The 17,445-nt window shown below is 48.7% G+C and overlaps 2 protein-coding genes and 1 long non-coding RNA gene across 5 annotated transcripts in view; 1 reads left to right on the plus strand and 2 right to left on the minus strand.

Annotated features, from left to right (window-relative positions):
• The window catches only part of LOC120403190 (NACHT, LRR and PYD domains-containing protein 1-like), a 63,218-nt gene that overhangs the window by 19,886 nt on the left and 25,887 nt on the right, over positions 1 to 17,445 (minus strand). The window lies entirely within an intron of this gene.
• LOC120403175 lies at positions 1,304 to 12,713 on the plus strand. Of its 2 annotated transcripts, XM_039534002.1 has the most exons (7): positions 1,304 to 1,981; positions 3,425 to 3,666; positions 6,211 to 6,318; positions 7,277 to 7,424; positions 8,874 to 9,158; positions 11,331 to 11,372; positions 11,755 to 12,713. In XM_039534002.1, exons 1-7 carry the CDS (start codon positions 1,915 to 1,917, stop codon positions 12,183 to 12,185), a joined length of 1,323 nt encoding a protein of 440 aa, XP_039389936.1. In that variant the 5' UTR covers positions 1,304 to 1,914; the 3' UTR covers positions 12,186 to 12,713. The 2 variants fall into 2 exon arrangements, with proteins under 2 accessions (XP_039389936.1, XP_039389937.1); XM_039534003.1 differs by lacking the exon at positions 11,331 to 11,372.
• LOC120403234 lies at positions 4,940 to 14,432 on the minus strand. Of its 2 annotated transcripts, none has more exons than XR_005597491.1 (6): positions 14,237 to 14,432; positions 11,928 to 12,005; positions 11,310 to 11,405; positions 9,047 to 9,124; positions 8,413 to 8,530; positions 4,940 to 5,157 (listed from the first exon to the last, which is right to left on the minus strand). It is a non-coding gene; the product is annotated as an uncharacterized LOC120403234 (long non-coding RNA). The 2 variants fall into 2 exon arrangements; XR_005597492.1 differs by lacking the exon at positions 4,940 to 5,157 and adding an exon at positions 6,037 to 6,108.

A 17,445-nucleotide genomic window follows, 5' to 3' on the forward strand; every position in this document is an offset into this window, starting at 1 on the left:
GCAAACAAAAATATATTCTATATATGACACATACTTGACGTTCGGATTCTCCTTTCCTGGACCGGATGAGTTCCTGTTGCCTCAGTTACAATACAATTGTTCTTTTATATTTTTATTTACAATATTTGATTCTTTTCTAATTAGTAGAGTGTAGGATTGGGTCTTTACTTACACCCCCCAAAAATTGAAAACATAATATAATGTTCAAAGTTGGACAACTATTGTGGTTTAAAATCAACAACTAGTAATGCAGTGTGTGTTTTTTTAATAATTTTGTTAACAGGGTTGTGTTGCTTATCGTTCAGTTTTATCCAACATTGTGTGTCCCTGTCTGAATGCCGCATTTTGCTCTCAACATGTCTTTAACGTGTAATTTTGCTGAAGCGGTGTGGTTTCAAAGATCCTGAAGCATTTCTTTGAGTGCCTGGTGCTAGGGATTTCTGTCATTACAATTGTTTACATTAAAATGAAACAGAAACATGCACATTGTCTATTTCCAGTGTTAGAGTTTATGTGTGTAATAATTAAAATGAATAATTTTCCTCAAGAACCATAAATAGGCGCCTGCAGTGCTTGTTGCAGCTGCACAGACGGGCCTCGGGGAACCCCTGCTCTACACTGCATTTGGAAGCTGCCTCCCAGCCTGGGTGGGGGCAGGACAGACTCAAGGTAGCTTTGCTCAAGCTAGTTCAGTGGAAATAACAACATGGAGAGGAGGGTAGCTCAGTGGTTTGAGCATGGGCTTGCTAAACCCAGGGCTGTGAGCTCAATCCTTGAGGGGGCCTTTTAAGGATCTGGGGCAAGATAAAAAAAAAACAACGGTTGGTCCTGCTAGTGAAAGCAGAGGACTGGACATGATGAGGTCCCTTCCAGCTCTATGAGATAGGTGTATATCTCTATATATAGCATGGGCAATGGCACAAGCTAGCCATGTATTGAATACAGATCCAGGGGGTGGATGGATTGTACTCAACAGGCTAGGCCATGTGGCTGCCTGTGCATGTAACATTCTGGACTTTCCAGTTCTCCCCCTGCCTTTTTTTTTTTTTTTTTTTTTTGGTGTGACGTTGCACTCCATATGCTTTATGGAAATAGGCTTATGAAGATGACACAACTGGAATATGCTTTATGCTAAATACCCCTTGTATGGTGTCATTAGCTTAGTGGTTTGAGCATTGGCCTGCTAAAGCCAGGATTGTGAGCTCTCTCCTTGAGAGGGCCATTTAGGGAACTGGGGTAAAAATTTGTTGGGGGATTGGTCCTGCTTTGAGCAGGGGGTTGGACTAGATGACCTCCTAAGGTCCCTTCCAACCCTGATATTCTATGCTTAGAAAGCCTGTAATCTATTAAGTGTGTTCACTCTATTTGTTTCCTGTCACTGTGTTATTCTGTGTGTGCAACTGTCTCTGTGGGCGTATGTCTGTGTGTCCTTGTGTAACTCTCTCTGTGTGATGTGCGTAACTCTGTGTGTGTGTGTGTGTGTGTGTGCCTCACTCTTACCACCCCTCCTGGCAGCCACCTCTCTCTGCTGCTGCCCCATCTCCTCTCACCTTCCCAGCCAGATGCCCTTTGCCCTCCCAATCGCCATGCCCATGAGTGTTTGAATAACACAGGGGAACAGGAGTGAATCTGAGCCCCCTGCTACTCCCATAGCAGCCAAACCCCTGGCCTCACAAAAGGACCACAAAATTCGGGAACCAGAGCCGGAGCAAAACAGTTAATCTTCTAACTGAGCCCAGCCCAGTGTCGCAGAAAGGAAGAGGGCGGGACTCAGCTGTATAAGAGGCGGCGGTGGCTAACTTTCTTTTACTTTCCCCTTTGACATGCTTTCCTTCTGCACCCGGGGAACCTGCCAGTGAAGTTGCAGAGAAATCGCTCCACGGCTGATTGAGAACAGAGCTGGTGCGAGTGGCCATGGAGGTCCTGAGGGCCAGGGACAAGAAGGGCCTGGGAGACAAACTACTCCAGAGGGCAAGGACAGGTAAGAGGGGATCTCTCAAGAGGCGAGTGTCCGCTCCCTACGGGGGATCTTGTCCATAGGTCTCCTCGCACAGGAACTGCCTGCTTACCGGCCTGCCGAGCAGAGAGTTCAGCAGTGCTGCTGATTTCCTGGCACAGTGTGAAAGGCAGGATGCTGAACTTCCTTCCCAAGCAGGACTGCCCCTGGGTGTCGTGGATCCACGGGAGGGTTAGACGCTGAGCGCCTCAAATGGAGTTAGGCTCTTCCATTGTACCACCGAGGACAGTTTGCTTCTCCCAGCCCAACCCCCGTCTCTTATTCTCCTTTCTCACATGGGAAATTAACTCCTTCACACCCAGTGGGGAGTCATCCTGAGTGGGGAAACAGAGTCACACTTTAGAAAAAAAATATTACAACAATTTCCCACATGCGCTACACAGGGAAATTCTGTATCAGAGAGGCACGCACCAGAGAGAGACCTAACATTTGCTGGGACGGGGCAGAGGAGAGAGACGCAGGACAGATCTATTCATACTGCCAGGGGTGGCTCCAGGCACCAGCACGCCAAGCGCGTGCCTGGGGCGGCAAGCCACGGGGGGCGCTCTGCCGGTCACCGCGAGGGCGGCAGGCAGGTTGCCTTCAGCGACCTGCCTGCAGAGGGTTCGCTAGTCCCACGGCTTCGGCGGACCTCCCGCAGGCTGCCACCGAATCCGCGGGACTGGGGATCTCCCGCAGGCAAGCCGCCAAAGGCAGCCTGCCTGCCGTGCTTGGGGCGGCAAAATACCTAGAGCCGCCCCTGCACACTGCAAAGGAGGGAAAGAGACAAGGGGTGTTGGAAAGGGAGGATGAGGGAGAGAAGAAGGCCTGTGTATGGGGCGAGATAGATGTGGGGCTACTCACACTCTGAGGGAGGAGTCCAACATCCAAGAAGCGTTATTTCTTGCTGCACCAATCCAACAAGGAAGCAAACAGTCTCCTTCTTATGGGAGAGGGTTTGTTTCTGTCTCCTGATAGCTCCCAAAGCCTGTCCATGTGGGGGAGCGGCTCACTCGGGGGGAGCAGAACGTTTCCTTTATAACCATAACAGAGAGAGACTAGCGTTGAAAAAATGGAAGCTGAGACTCTGAAAAACAATTGGGAGGTCGGTCTGCACTTTCACCTCCATTGAACTAGTTCTTTATCCTGCCATCCTCAGCACGACACGCCCCACGCTCTGGGAAACACTGGGTTGATAGCACTACGGGAGCAGAGTTAAGGTGAACATTCTGGTCACCGAGAACGTTTCTGTCCCATGCTCTTTGCCAGTGCAAGGGATGTGCCGGTTGGTTTCAGATTCTTCAATCACCTTAGCTTGTGGCTGCCATCATTTCCAGTGTTTGTTACCGCTGTGTTCAGTGGTAGCACCCTCCTTCGAAATGCACTTGGCAACCTCACCTGTGACTTCACGGTTTTGTCCATTTGCAGAGGAAAAGGCAGTGCCTCCCAGATGCAAACTGGCCACACTGACCCCGGAGAAGCCAACGCAGGAGAGGCCATCCCGAGCTGTGCTGGAAAACCCCGGCTTCTCCCCAATTGGACTTATTTTGATCTCTTCTACATTTACATTTATTCCAATCTACTCGCTGGTGCTGCTGTATTGGGCATTTGGGGCCGCAGACAGAACTCTCCACCTCTACCTGATCCCCAAGAACCGTTCAGTAGAAAAGGTAAATAAGACTCGATCGCAATATGCAGGACAGGGAGTCAGAGTCAGCAGCCACAGCAGGGCAAGGAGCAATCTCAGTGCAGAGCAGGCAGCTGGTGTGTGAAAACTGAGCCCCTTCGTGCAGTGACACATGAGGGCAATGAATAGCTTCAGAGGGCAGTGGGTGGTGATGAACCTGACACTCTTAGGGCAGGTCGGGTAGAGATGGATCTATGGGGGATCGATTTGTCGCATCCCGTATAGACGCGGATAAAGTGATCCCCAAACGCACTCCCCGTCGACTCCGGAACTCCAGCTCGCCAGAGGCGGAAGCAGAGTCGACGGGGGTGCTATTCGTGTAGCTGAAGTCGGTGTATCTTAGATCGACCCCCTCCCCCCCCCGCTCTTAGTGTAGACCAGGGCTAAGGGAGCCCGAAGGAAATATATAAGCTGCATCAACTTTCCCCTCCTGCCCCAACCCCAGAGGGTAAGAGCCCTTCTCTTCACCCTGAAATGGAATTGCTTGTGCCACTCAAAATGCAGGAAGACGGGACAGCTCTAGCTTTCTACTCCTGCTTCTTTTCATCCTGATGTAATTGTTAAGCCCCAGAGCCCCTTTTGGGGAAAAAAAACCCTTCAAATTCCCTCCTCCAAATTCCTCCCATTTTTTTCATCCTTTGATCAATTAACATAACCTCCCCATCTGCTTCTCTTAGGCCTGGTTTACACTGGGGGGGAGGGAGGGGTTGATCTAAGGTACGCGACTTCAGCTACGTGAATAGCGTAGCTGAAGTCGAAGTACCTTAGCTCGAATTACTTACCCGTCCTCACGGCACGGGATCGATGGGTGGCTCCCCCATCGACTCCGCTACCACCACTTGCTCCGGTGGAGTTCTGGAGTCGACGGGAGCGCATTCGGGGTTCAATATATCGCGTCTAGATTAGATGCGATATATCGAACTCCGAGAAATCGATTGCTACCCGCCGATCCGGCGGGTAGTGAAGACATACCCTTAGGGTTCTTCATCCTCCCCGGGCCTGGGGGCCTGCAGTAGCCCTTCCATTGCCTGGGGCTGATAGCAGGAGCCCCACCAAGCAGGGCTGACAGTCAGAGCCCTGCTTCCCAGGCTGATAGCTGGACCCCCAGATTCGGGGGGGGGGGGAATTCTGCCTAGAACATTAATTCTGCACAAATTCTGCATTATACAGTGGCACCGAATTCCAGCAGGAGTAAACTGCATATGTCTCCATTGCAGAGTTAACCCAAATCTGGGCACTGGGTCAGGTACCTGGGTTTAAAGCACCACTAAATCCAAATTCGAGGTTTCTGTGTGTGGCTAGGAAGCAGGTTAGGGCAGCTCCTGGGTAGTAGCCTGGACTAATGCTTCAGTGAAGACACACCTATAAGAATGGGGTTTAGTCTCTGGCCACTCTTCTTGCCTCCTTCACCTCCTTGCCGTGTTTGAAGGACTTTGCTCTCTTTAGGGATGGAGAGTGTGAAACACCTGCGCCACTGCAGATGTAATAGAAACAAGATTAAAAATAGAATCAGATGAAAATAAAAGAAACGGCTTGTGCCATATAACCTGTCTGATGAATACTTTGCAAAGGCCAGGCACATAGGCACCCTTAGCTTAGTTACAATTACAAGGAAGAAAGGACACAAATCCCTCCTCTGACCCTCCTTGTCAACGTCCCCTCACACAGCAGTGTGAGAGACACCTCCCCAACCCATCCATCCACCCACCCAACCGAGCTGCTTATCAAGCTGCTCGTGTTTCCCAAACTAGTTTTCTCCAGTTACACATACAAACACGGTAGGGATGGGAAACATCTCTTGAAGATGGATCACTGAGGATGAGAAGACTCTTTAATGACAATTAATAGCTCTCTTTCAAATGCTTAACCACCTAACACTGATAGCATATTCCAGAGATCCTTGTGTCTGGCTAGACCTAGTTTAACAATTTTCTATTGCCATGAGTTGGAAATTATTGCTAGACCTCCAGCCCTTTGTCACAGCAGCTGTGTAATGGGAACTGGGGCTACAGCTGGGTGAATACCAGATGTTTTGTTTCATTGGCAGCTAAGAAAAGATTTTTAAACAATTGTTTCAAGTCAGACTGCAAATGAAAACTTTCACACTTTTCAGTCACTCAAAACCACCCAATAACCTTGATTGGGATCAAACCAAAATGCTTCATTTCAGCTGAGCATTTGAAAACTTTTTTTACTTTTTAAAATTAAAATAAAAGGAAATTTCAGGTTTTATTCTGAAAATGTCAAAACAAAACATGTCAGGTTCTTAGGACTTGTTTTTCTCTTTTTGTAACAAAAAAAATTTCCGCAACATTTACATGAATTCACGAAACATTTCAGTGTTGCTGAATCTGTATTTTTCACCGAAAAATGTTGCAGTTGAAATTCACCCCATTCTAACTGGAATTTGCGGCATTCCCGAAACCTGTTGAACGGAAGCAAGGAGGAAAGAAATAATGTGTTTGTTTGTGTGTGTGTGTTTTTTCCACTCAATCGCCCATAAGTGACTGTGCTAGACCTTTCACAGGCAACTGAAGAACATGAGAAATACCGGTCAATTTCTGTGGACAAGCCGCCTCACTTAGGAACTCGTCATGGTGTGCCAGGTGTACCGGATGCCGTGATAAATCCGTCGGTAAGTGAGATTATTTACAGAGCATGGATGTAGTGTGGTCCTTGAGAGAAGCCCCATTAAGTTTAAGTCTATGGGCTGCCTGGTCCTGCAGTAGCTGCCATTTGCAAATGACCTTCAAGGGTAACCACAAGTTGAACATCTGCAGGAGGCCAGTCTGGGGGTGACTTGGGGGTGAGATCCTGAATATTAGAGGGAAGGTTGCCAAAAACAAATTTAAAAATGCTGCTAGAGCATTGCTGTGAATCTGTTAGGCAGCTGCTGTACGCCGACCCAGAGGTGGCTGCATTTCTGGGGTGGGTGAAGTGATCCCTGCCCTTAACTGGCATTATGCAGTAGTTGCATTTGAGCCCCCTTCCCAGCATCGCTACTTCTCCCTCCATCCTGCCCGTGACTCCTTCCACCAGCCCTTCTGCCTGTTCTCCCCATGCTCACATCCCACGTCCGGCTGCGCTTTTGCCGTCTTCTCCTTGCACCTGGTGACAGCTTCCCCAACGCTCGCTCTTCATTTCATCCCCTTGTCCCCACCCATCTGTCCCTCATGATCCAGATGCGCCAACCTAGTCCCTGTGCTCACGCTTCCTCCGTGTCCCTCCTTTTCCCCGGCTCTCTCTGGAACACCTGCTCCTTCTCAAAAAATATTACCCGCATTTGCAGCCCCCTTCATCGCCCACTGCCTCCATCTCCCAGCATCCCAGGAACCTGGATCCTGCTGACTGACGCCAGCTGTGTGGCTGTTCTCTTGTTCGCACACACTGCGCCCTGCATCACCCCCAATGGTCCATGGCAGGGGTGTTGGACTCCTCCCACCCCGCATCACTCCGGCCCACAAGCTGCGGGTATTTTGGATTCCTCCCTCTCCCTCGCCTCACACACTTGCGCTATTTATAAATCTCACCGCTTCTTTCTCCTCAGTCTTAAACAGTTTTGTCTCTAACGCATCATCTCGCCTTTGTATTAGGATTTGAAATGTACCTACATAGGGCCTGAGAGCTGGAAGCCCTACACCAGGGACATGGAAGAACGAATGCAGCTCAGCTTGACAAAGCAAAAATACTGCACAGGTGATAGAGAAAGTGGACCTCTCCGGATTGCCTCTCTGAGAGCAGGTAAGCTCAATGGTGGTGTGGAAAACAGAGCCCCTTTCTCCTCAGATCTTGGGGTCTCTCTGCTCCGGCCTCATCCTTCAACCTCTCTGCTGTTCCTAAAATTGTCAATTCTCCTTTCCTCCTTGACAGCTTAACCTCACTGAGCTTTTGAGACAGGGTCCTCTCCTAGGGCAGGGGGGATTCAGGGAGTTGGGGTAACACCAGGCAGTGGAGATATCAGTGTGGGAGGAGCGGTCAAAGAGACGGGGAAGCAGGAGAAGCCACAAAGCTGCAGAGCTGCTCCTCAGCTGTCTCTGCAAGGGGCTAAACCATCTTAGTAGCATTTTCAGCCCTTTGTCCACCCAGTGAAGAGACAGGGGCAGAGCTCTGCCTGCTACACTGATTGAGGGGCTGGGCTGTCCCCCAGCATGTGTAACTACTCGTGTTGGCTCCTTTCCCCAGGAGGTGGGGAACTGGGGAAGAGTAGCCAATCAGATAGGTATTTTGTAGATTTTTATCCATTAGGGTGAGGAAAACCTGTCGTCTCTGGGAGACCAATAGAGATTTATCTCTGAAGATAATTAACTAGAGCAGGGGTAGGCAACCTATGGCATGGGAGCTGAAGGTGGCACGAAAGCTGATTTTCAGTGGCACTCACACTGCCCAGGTCCTGGCCACCAGTCCGGGGGGCTCTGCATTTTAATTTAATTTTAAATGAAGCTTCTTAAACATTTAAAAAAACGTATTTACTTTACATACAACAATAGTTTAGTTATACATTATAGACTTATAGAAAGAGACCTTCTAAAAACGTTAAAATGTATGACTGGCACACGAAACCTTAAATTACAGTGAATAAATGAAGACTCGGCACACCACTTCTGATAGGTTTCTGACCCTTGAACTAGAGGGTCATGTGCCTGATTCGGATCTGATTGGCTAAGAGTGCCCACTGTGGTGTGAGAGGAGCAGCATAAGCAGACAATTATTCAGAAAAAGTAAATCAAACCTCTAGCTTTTTCCTCTTCCAGGGGATGTGGAACATCCTGCATCAGGGTCTGATCCTCCCACATCAAGGTCTGATCCTCCCACCAGTTAGTTCATCCTTCAGGGTGTGGGGAGTTGTCCTGTTTGCAGCACAGAAAGTAGAAGGAAAAGACTCATTACTGAGACAGTGGCAGAGCTAGAAAGGAAACCTAAGAGTCCGTGTCCTCTCTGGGACTAATCCCTAGAACTACCCCCTTCCCCCCTCAGCCCCCACGGGCTCAGACGTAGAAACGAAATCCCAGACTCCCCAGCCCTGGACAGCAGAACCTCCCTGACCATGGGTGGATTCTATCCAAACCAGACATGAGGGGAGCGCAGAGGCACTGACGTTTGATCTACAGAAGGGTGGCGATGGGGAAGGGAGGGTACCCTGGCCTGGGTGGGGTTGCGGCTGGACGGTATAGTTTGTTTCTCTTGTTATAGGCATAAGCACAGGGAAAACAACAAGAGATCTCCTGGTCAACACCTTGGATGACTTGGGAGAGAGCGAGTTGAAGAACTTCAAGCACAAACTGACTGACATTGATCTGAAGGAGGGATACGACCACATCCCTAAAGGGAAACTGGAGAATGCAACGTCTCTAGAGATCACTGACCTCTTGATTGGACACTACACAATGGATTATGCATTGGAGGTGACCACGATAGTGCTGGAAGCCATCAACCGGAAAGACCTGGCAAGGAGATTAAGAAGCATAACAAGGACTGGTGAGGAATCAGCCTGGGGTTGGTTGTGCCTTCCTGTATCTCAGAGTGTTACTCCCAAATACCCATATTCACCACTGTTATACAGTTATCTTAAATTTTGTACAACGCATGTGTCAAGGCGGAATCCTCACTCTGTCACTTTGAGTACAGAAGGTGAGAGCCCGCAAGGATTTTAAAAATTAATACTGACCACTCCAGGCTTATATTACACTCCTGAGGTTACAGCTTTTCTCTGTAAATGCTGCCACCACCCAAATGCAAAAAACCCCTTGGACCCAGGAAAGAGCAATTCCTCCCTGTGGGGCACCCTCAAGCCCTTTCACCCCGGGAAGAGCTGAGAAAGGAAATTAGGTGTTGCTACCAGCTAATCAAACAACATGTGCACAAACCTCTTAGGACACCAAAAATTCAATCCTGTTCTTAAAAAGGGTAAATTTTATTTAAAACAAAAAGGAAAAAAATACATCTGGAACTTAGGCTTTTGCTAGATTTTAAAAGAGCAAATCCAAAAATTAAGCACCCAAAATAGCTTTCTTGGGGGTTAGCTTAAAGGTTACAAGCAAACAAAAGCATCTGGAGTTAGCACAGAGGAGTCCACAAGCCTTAAAAAATAAACAGAAATAAACCTAATCGTGTCTTCCTAAACATTCCGAATTTACTTACATATTTGGGTTGTTAAAAGTAGCTCTAGATATGATCTGATGGTTTTCATATCTGGTTCAAACTTTACACAGCATCCCTGCTGCCCGTCTCTTCAGCCCAGAGAGAACAACAGACAAAGGGAAAGTTTCTTTCCCAATTTTAAAAAGTTCTACCTTCTCATTGGCTCTTTTGGTCAGGTGCTCACTTTTTTCCCCTTTACCTGGGGATTTTTTAACCCTTTACAGGTAAAGCAAGTAGAGAACAGCTACCAAGAGGGATTTTACAGCTAACTGGCTGGCTGAGTGTCCATCAAAGGGAGCTACCCCCCCACACACTTTTCATTTGTCACAACATGTCTTTTCAGATATCTCCAACATTTATTGCAACATTTAATTCCCTCTTTAAACCTCTCTTCCCTCTCTGCACAGGATTTTACCAGCTTCTCCACAGAGAAGTGAAATCTGGCAGATTATACCTCCTCGTCTTCCCTCTCCCATCCCCAACCACCACCTCCTTCCCCCATCATTAACCTTGAAGTTTCCTACCTTCTCTTCATGACTAATTCTCCATCACCTGCTCCAGTGATTCGTATCCCTTCCCGCCTTCTTACCTCAACTATCTCTGTACTAATCCCCTCCATCGCCCTTTTTCTTAACCTCTGACTGGCCTCTGGCTCCTTCCCCTCACAATACAAGCTCGTCATGGTCTCTCCTATCATCAAACACCAGCCCTCAACCCTGCCTGCCTTTCTAAACTCACCAAATGGACTGTCGACAACTAAAGGATCAAATTCCTCTTTTCCAGCTCCATCTTGGACCGTTAGTCTCTGGCTCCCAATGTTTCCACTCCATTGAAACAGCTCTCATTAGGATCTTTCATAGCCCCTTTCTCCTCAGATCTTGGGGTCTCTCTGCTCCGGCCTCATCCTTCAACCTTTCTGCTATTCCTGAAATTGTCAATTCTCCTTTCCTCCTTGACAGCTTATCCTCACTGGGCTTTTGAGACAGGGTCCTCTCCTAGGTGGGGGGGATTCAGGGAGCTGGGGTAACATTAGGCAGTGGAGATATCAGTGACAGAGGAGTGGTTAAAGAGATGGGGAAACAGGAGAACCCACAAAGAGGAGGGGCAGCTGCAGAGCTGCTCCCCAGTTGGCTCTGCAAAGAGCTGAAGCATCTTAGTAGCAATCTCAACCCTTTGTTCACTGAGGAAAGAGACGCCGATTGCGGGGCTGGACTGTCCCTCAACCTGTGTAGCTACTTGGATTGGCTGCTTTCCCCAGGAGGTGGGGAACTTGGGAAGAGAAGCCAATCATATGGGGAGTTGGGGGATTTTTTCCATAAATGGGTGAGGAAAACCTCTAGTCTCTGGGAAACCCATAGAGATCCATCTCTGAAGATAATTAATTAGAATGTCATATGCCTGGTTCAGATCTGACTGGCTAAGAGTGCCTGCTGTGGTGTGAGAGGAGCAGCATAAGCAGACAATTATTCAGCTAGAGGTTTGATTCACCTTTTCTTTTTCCTGTTCCAGGGAACGTGAAACATCCTGCATCAGTGTCTGATCCTCCCACCGGTTAGTTCATCCTTCAGGGTGTGGGGAGTTGTCCTGTTTGCAGCACAGAAAGTAGAAGGAAAAGACTCATTACTGAGACAGTGGCAGAGCTAGAAAGGGAACCTAAGAGTCCGTGTCCTCTCTGGGACTAATCCCTAGAACTCCTCCTTCCCCCCTCAGCCCCCACCTGCTCAGACTTAGAAACAAAATGCCAAACTCCCCAGACTCCCCAGCCCTAGAGCAGAACCTCCCTCACCACGGGTGGATTCTATCCAAACCAGACATGAGGGGACCGCAGAGGCACTGACGTTTGATCTACAGAAGGGTGGGGATGGAGAAGGGAGGGTACCCTGGCCTGGGTGGGGTTACAGCTGGACGGTATAGTTTGTTTCTCTTGTTATAGGCACAAGCACAGGGAAAACAATGAGAGATCTCCTGGTAAACACCTTGGATGTCTTGGGAGAGAGCGAGTTGAAGAACTTCAAGCACAAACTGACTGACATTGATCTGAAGGAGGGATACGACCACATCCCTAAAGGGAAACTGGAGAATGCAACGTCTCTAGAGATCACTGACCTCTTGATTGGACACTACACAATGGATTATGCGCTGGAGGTGACCACGATAGTGCTGGAAGCCATCAACCGGAAAGACCTGACAAGGAGATTAAGCAGCATAACAAGGACTGGTCAGGAATCAGCCTGGCTGTGCCTCCCTGTACCTCAAGGTGTTATCCACAAATACCCAAATTCACCACTGCTATATACCGGTAATTACAATAAGTTTTGTACAATGCATGTCTTGCAAGATATTTTAAAAGTCTTGTTCTCTTGAACATTAATATCCTGTTGGATTGTGTATGTTCTCATGTTATGTGAAGTTTTGCTATGTGTCTGTTACTGAAATATATTGTGAGGTTGGGAACACCCCAACCAGCCTTTCAGGTACAACAGTGGAGAAGCCAGACAGTGGTTAATGATTCATCCACATCTATCAAAGAAAGTGCACCCGCGTACTGGGCGGTGGATGAGCATCCGCCGAAATGCCAATTTTCGGCGGTATTTCAGCGGCAACACCTATTGACATTGCTGCTTGTCGGTGGAATTTCGGCGGATCGTCCACCGCCATGGTCCTCCGTGCTCGTTGTCTGGCACCTGCCCGACGAAAAAGGTTGGGGACCACTGGTCTAGAAGCCAAAGACGTTGAACTGGGGAAGGGTGGTCTCAGGCTGGAAAAGAGTCCCAGCCTGTGTATTGAGGATCTGTGACCTGTTTGTACCATCCTTCAGGGTGAGACACTGCTCGATTCAAATCCTATTTAGTTTGTAGAACTCAGAGTGTGAATATCTTTTTATTTCTTAAGTAACCAACTTTGATCGTTACACTTGCTACTTATAATCACTTAAAATTACCCTTTTGTAATCAATAAACCTGTTTTTATTTTGCCTAAAACAGTGTGTTTTGGCTGAAGTGCTTGGGAAATCTCAGCTCAGTTTACAAAGGCTAGTGTGTGTCCTCTCCACATGGAGGGAGGGGTGGAGTCGGTAATGAACTCACACCAGGCAGGCTTCCGACCAGTGCAAGACAGCACAGTTCTGGGGTGCGTGACTGAGGAACTGGGTGGAATTAGCTGGAGCCTCCCTATTGATGGTTCATGAGAGGCTAAGAGTTCATTCATGTAACTCAGCTGGGTGTGTACCTGCCTGTGGATGTTTGTGTCAGTGCAGTGCCTGTTAGAGGTTTGTGGCTTGACACAGCATCACGGAGTGAGAGGGACACTCCGGGCTGGGAGAGAGGGCTCAGCCGTCCCACAGGCCAGGTTGCACCCCAGGGACCCATCACAGAGGAGCTCAGCCTTGTTTCTATACAGGGAGCCCATTGCATTGTCTTCTTAGCAGAGCAGATCCAGAAGCCCATGGAACTCAGTATCCTGTCTCTGACAAGGGCCAGCACCAGTGCTCATTATCCACATAAATGTCTAATCCTTCTTGAATTCTGCTAGGTTCTGGGCCTCACATGTACCTTATGGCAGGGAGCCGTCAAGCCTTAAAACTAGTATTATTATGTTACACAAAGCCCAATTAGCTTTGATCCATTTTTAAATTTGCTGCCTTTCGGTTCAAGTGTCCCCCTGTTCTTGTATTATAGAAAAGCGTGACTAGAAGTGCCCAGCCCACCTTAGGTTTATAGAATGGCATAGGAATATTTTCAGTATTATTTTCCGTTCCTTATGCAGACGACTGTTGTTGTATTTTTTAGTATTATACCTCATTATACTTTGCAAGATCAGGTATCAAGGTCAGTGTTTCTCATATATTTACATGGCCATTAGCTGTTTGATTCTATAAAAAATAGTCCGTGTTAATAGAATAGTAAAAATGCACTGTTAACACCTAGAACGTCCCAGAATGGCAATAATGAGGAGGATGGGGGAATTCTAACTCTGCTCCTTGGTATCTTTGCTCTACAATGCAGGGGGACTTTCAAGCACCCCTTCCAACTGTTGACCTGTCCCCCATCCCAAACTGCTGCTACATCCCAGGGAAAAGGTCTCTGATTTCTGATCCATCTCCCAGTGCTAAACCACTGATCCCGCCCTCCTGCTGGCGATTGTCGATCTGTCCATACCCTGGACCCAAGTCTGGCTGCCTCTTGGCCTGTTGCAGTGCAGGCAAGAGCTGCAAGCAAAGAGGCAACCAGATGTCTGTGTTAAGCTGGCAATGTTCCTGGGAGGGTCAGCATTACAGCTAGCTATCCTGGGCTCTGCAGCGTTAACCCTCGCACTGCCTGTCACTACAGCTTCTCTTTCATAGCCTCAGACACCCAGCCGGCCTGGCCATAGACTGCAGTGGAGAACAGGGTGTCACAGTTTTGGGGTAACTGTACCTTTGACTCGTCCTTCCACGATCTGGTCCAGAAGAGCCCTCTCAGGTTTCTAGCGATCACCTCTCCCTGGGCAAAGTCCAGCCTGCACGTGTTGCTTTTCTCCCCAAGGACGCTGTTTTGCCAGTCACCAACCGGCTCGCTCAAAGCACAGGACATTTATTTAAAGACACAAAGAAAACATATAAAACAACACCAAAAGCTAAACACATATTAAAAGTATCAGAAGTCGCACATCAGCCCTGAGGACTGTGGCAGGCCTCAGTCCTGCCATCCTTTCCACAGGCTCGGGTCCCCCTTGGATAACAGATCATGTACCTCTGTTAAATCAAAAAGAAGGCCCCTCTCTCAGGGCTTGTCTACACTTGAAAAGGTACAGCAGCGTGGCTGCAACACTGCATACCCCGTCAGTGTAGACACTACCTACACTGATGGGAGAATCCCTCCCGTCCACCTCGCTGAGAGGCGGGAATGTGGTGAACAGAATTCTTCCAACCGCCTCTCACTGTCTATGGGCATGTCTACAGGTATAGCAATGACCAATGCAGCTGTGTTGCGGCAGCACATCTCGGGAAGATGCTGTATGCTGAAGGAAGAGATAAAACTACCGGCATAATAAAACTACCTGTGTGAGCGGCAGATGCTATGTCAGTGGGAGAAGCTCTCCCGCCGACATAGCACAGTGCACTCGAGCGCTTATGCCAGCGTAACTTATGTCGCTCAGGGGGGTGGTTTACTCACACTCCTGAATGACATAAGTTTTGCCAACATAAGATGTAGTGTAGACATGGTCTATATCAGGGTTTAGGTCAGTTTAACGACATCACTCGGGGGCTGGGGGTGTATGGATTTTTCACATCCCTGAGTGAGGTTGTTAAACTGACCTATTTTCTCACATAGACCAGGGTTCAGTTCAAGCTAGCCCTTTATATGCCAAAAGCCCTTCCTTTGTCTCTTTGGTCTCTAGTACCTGTTTGAACAAGTCTGTGCAAACCACCCTGGGGCTGGTACTTCCGTGGGGCTGTTTATAATGCCAGGGATTGCAGGAATCATCCCTCACCCCCATCAGTTGTTCCTGGTAGAGCTGCAGTAACCCTCCCCATGCAGACACAGGGCCTGGCCCAGGACGGTACTTAGAACATTCATTCATTTAATACAAGATGGTCTCAAAAGATACGGCACATGGTGGCAATATCGGTTACTCAAGGGAGATAACAACCGCTGAGCCTCCTGAGGAGGTGACTCTGCCTCCTACTCAGCTGAATCTCTAATCAATTGTGCTGCTCCCTAATCTGGATTGTTTACTTCTTCTCTTTGACTCCAGAGGTCCTGGCTGCATGGCCACAGCCCAGTCAGAACATCACTGGGGTCAGACAGGGAACTGGAGCAGCAGGGTGGCTCCTGTCCCAGCGAGGGACCAGCTCTGCCCTGGGGCTGGCTCAGCTCTGTAGCCCGTAGAACTAGCTTGTCTTTATTATATTCAGCAGTAATGCAAGGAACCTACAAGACATTATCCTGTAAGACATTAACTTCAGCCAGTTTGCATAAGGCTTGAGACCTATGAACTCTGAACAGCTAAACTCTGAACAGATAAACAGCCCAACAGAAACCCCAAGTATTGGGGAGCTGAAAGTGGAATGCTTAAGGGGAACTTCTGACCATAGAAACATGACTTCAACCACAAGAGTGTCATGGCGACGAATTGACCTAGATAACAGGTACATGGGGTGCATCTACAGATACCTAACCACAAAAGGGCCATGGCAACAAATTGATGTATATGATAAGTGCAGTTCAGTCATCTCTCTGTTTTCAAGAGCGTATAAGGCATTTCTCACTTGGTCACTTAGATTTTGGCTGTGAATAATTGGACCAGCCCCAGTAAAGACAGACACGCATGGTCTGGGAATCGGAGAGTGATGTTTTTCCTTCAATCCATATTAATAACTGTAAGAGGTGTCCTGCTTCAGCCAGGCTTTGCTTAAGCGAAACGTCCAGGCAGCGAGACTCAGTGGGTGGACGTTTTGGCCTTATTAGAGCAAAGAGAACAATGGGAAGAATAATCCACGCGTCCATTTGCATTTGAAACGTGTTATCGATCCAACCATGCCCTTTCCTGTTACCTTTCCATCAACTACTGAGCGCAGAGCTTCACTAACGGGAATATTCATGACAAGTGAATGTTTAGATGACTCCGAATTCTAGGTTCGATTTCAATGTTTGAAAGTCATGCTATATGTTGGCTAGTTCCATAAGCCATCCAATCGGAGAACAGAAACAAGGCCATGTGATTTCGATAATTCTCCATGCTGACATTCATTTCAGAGTCCAATATGAGCTGCTGAGCGAGAGAGAACTTCACAAATAGTTTTAATCAACAAATAAACTCGGAAACAATACAGTGGGATTCAGTCCACCATAGGCCATAACTTCTGCCACCCTCAGCCCCTCATTCCTCACTTTTATACTTTGTTGGTCACTCCTCCCTCTCCACAATCTGCTCCACCTTTGACTCACATGCCCCACTTTCCCCATCATAAAATCCATCCCATCAGCCCACAGCCCTGGCTTGCTCCTGTTCTCAGACAGATGGACACCTCAAGAGAATCCCAGCTTCCTCCACTACAGGCTTGTTCTCTCCTCCTTTAGATCTGCTGTCTCCTTGTTCAAAGAATGACGCCCTCCTTCCTCTTTGACTTCCCTACCAACCATCTCCATCATGTATTGCCACATTTAACTCCCTCTTTACACCAGCCAGGGGTGGGTGAGAGGCGCCCCTCCCCCAACACGGACCTGCTCTGGATTTGTTGCAGCAGGGGGAGAGGAGCCCCTCCCCTTGCCCTGAATTGCTGCAGTGAGAGAGGGCTGGGGGGAGCCCTCTCTCCCCACCACAGCCCAGGGCAGCCTGCACCCCCAAGCCCCTCATCCCCAGCTCCACCCCAGAGCCCACACCCCCAACCCCTCTCCCCAGCCCCACCTCAGAGCCCACCCCCACACAGCCCAAACCTCTGCCCCAGCCCTGAGCCCCCGTCCGCAAGCCAAACCCCTCTCCCCAGCCCCACCTCAGCGCCCGCACCCCCCCACATCCCAATCCTCTGCTCCAGCCCTGAGCCCCCTTCCACACCCCAAACCTCTCATCCTCGGCCCCACCTCAGAGCCTTCACCCCTAGCTAGAGCCCTCACCCCCTGCACCCAACCTTCTGCCCCAGCCC

This window comes from Mauremys reevesii, linkage group 4 (assembly GCF_016161935.1).
Source record: "Mauremys reevesii isolate NIE-2019 linkage group 4, ASM1616193v1, whole genome shotgun sequence".
Taxonomy (NCBI): Eukaryota; Metazoa; Chordata; order Testudines; family Geoemydidae; genus Mauremys; species Mauremys reevesii.